We start from the raw sequence: 709 nt of genomic DNA, 5'->3' as shown, positions 1-709 counted from the left end.
TCGCCAGGCCCCCTCAGGGCCGCCTGTGACCCCCTCCTCCGCGCAGCCACCGTGTTCCTGGAGTTCTGGAAGCGGCAGCGGGCCCACGTGGTGCTGCACTGGGACCTGTACGGGTGGGACGAGGACCAGGTGAGCCAGGAGGGCTCCCTCCCACAGCTGGGCCGCACCCGGTCTGCGCTGCATGTTCTCGCTCGGCGGCAGTTCCCATGCTGAGGCGTGTGCCCCATGCCTGAGGTGTGTCTGGTGCCCATGTCTGAGCCGTGTGCCGTGTCTGCAGCGTGTCTGGTGCCCATGTCTGAGGCGTGTGCCCCATGTCTGAGCTGTGTGCCATGTCTGTGGCGTGTCTGGTGCCCGTGTCTGAGGCATGTGCCTGTGTCTGAGGCGTGTGCCCATGTCTGAGGCGTGTACCCGTGTCTGAGGCATGTGCCCATGTCTGAGGCATGTACCCATGTCTGAGGTGTGTGCCCGTGTCTGAGGCGTGTGCCGTGTCTGCGGCGTGTCTGGTGCCCCAGGAGGAAGTGGCGCTGGAGCTCATGAACTGCCCGGACTACGAGCTGCAGCTGCACCAGCACTCCTACCTGAAGAGCACCATCATCCTCATCCTGTCCCTGCTCATGGTCCTCCTGGGTGCCGGGGGGCGGGGGGGCCCCGGTGGCCACCCCTCTGAGCCCCCGGCCCCCGCAGATCTGCCTCATGATCGGCATGGCTC

At 66.6% G+C, this 709-nt stretch overlaps 1 protein-coding gene across 1 annotated transcript in view; it reads left to right on the top strand.

The window, feature by feature from the left end:
• ANO9 (anoctamin 9) overlaps positions 1–709 on the top strand; it is an 18752-nt gene that overhangs the window by 10984 nt on the left and 7059 nt on the right. The window contains exons 8-10 of the mRNA XM_015562392.1: positions 18–129; positions 513–617; positions 685–705. Of these exons, the coding sequence (XP_015417878.1) occupies positions 18–129; positions 513–617; positions 685–705 (238 nt within the window). The remainder of the gene's footprint in view (positions 1–17; positions 130–512; positions 618–684; positions 706–709) is intronic.

Source organism: Myotis davidii, unplaced genomic scaffold (assembly GCF_000327345.1).
Source record: "Myotis davidii unplaced genomic scaffold, ASM32734v1 scaffold3578, whole genome shotgun sequence".
Taxonomy (NCBI): Eukaryota; Metazoa; Chordata; class Mammalia; order Chiroptera; family Vespertilionidae; genus Myotis; species Myotis davidii.
Note: the sequence above shows the minus strand (reverse complement) of the source record. Positions and strands in the feature narration are given on the sequence as shown.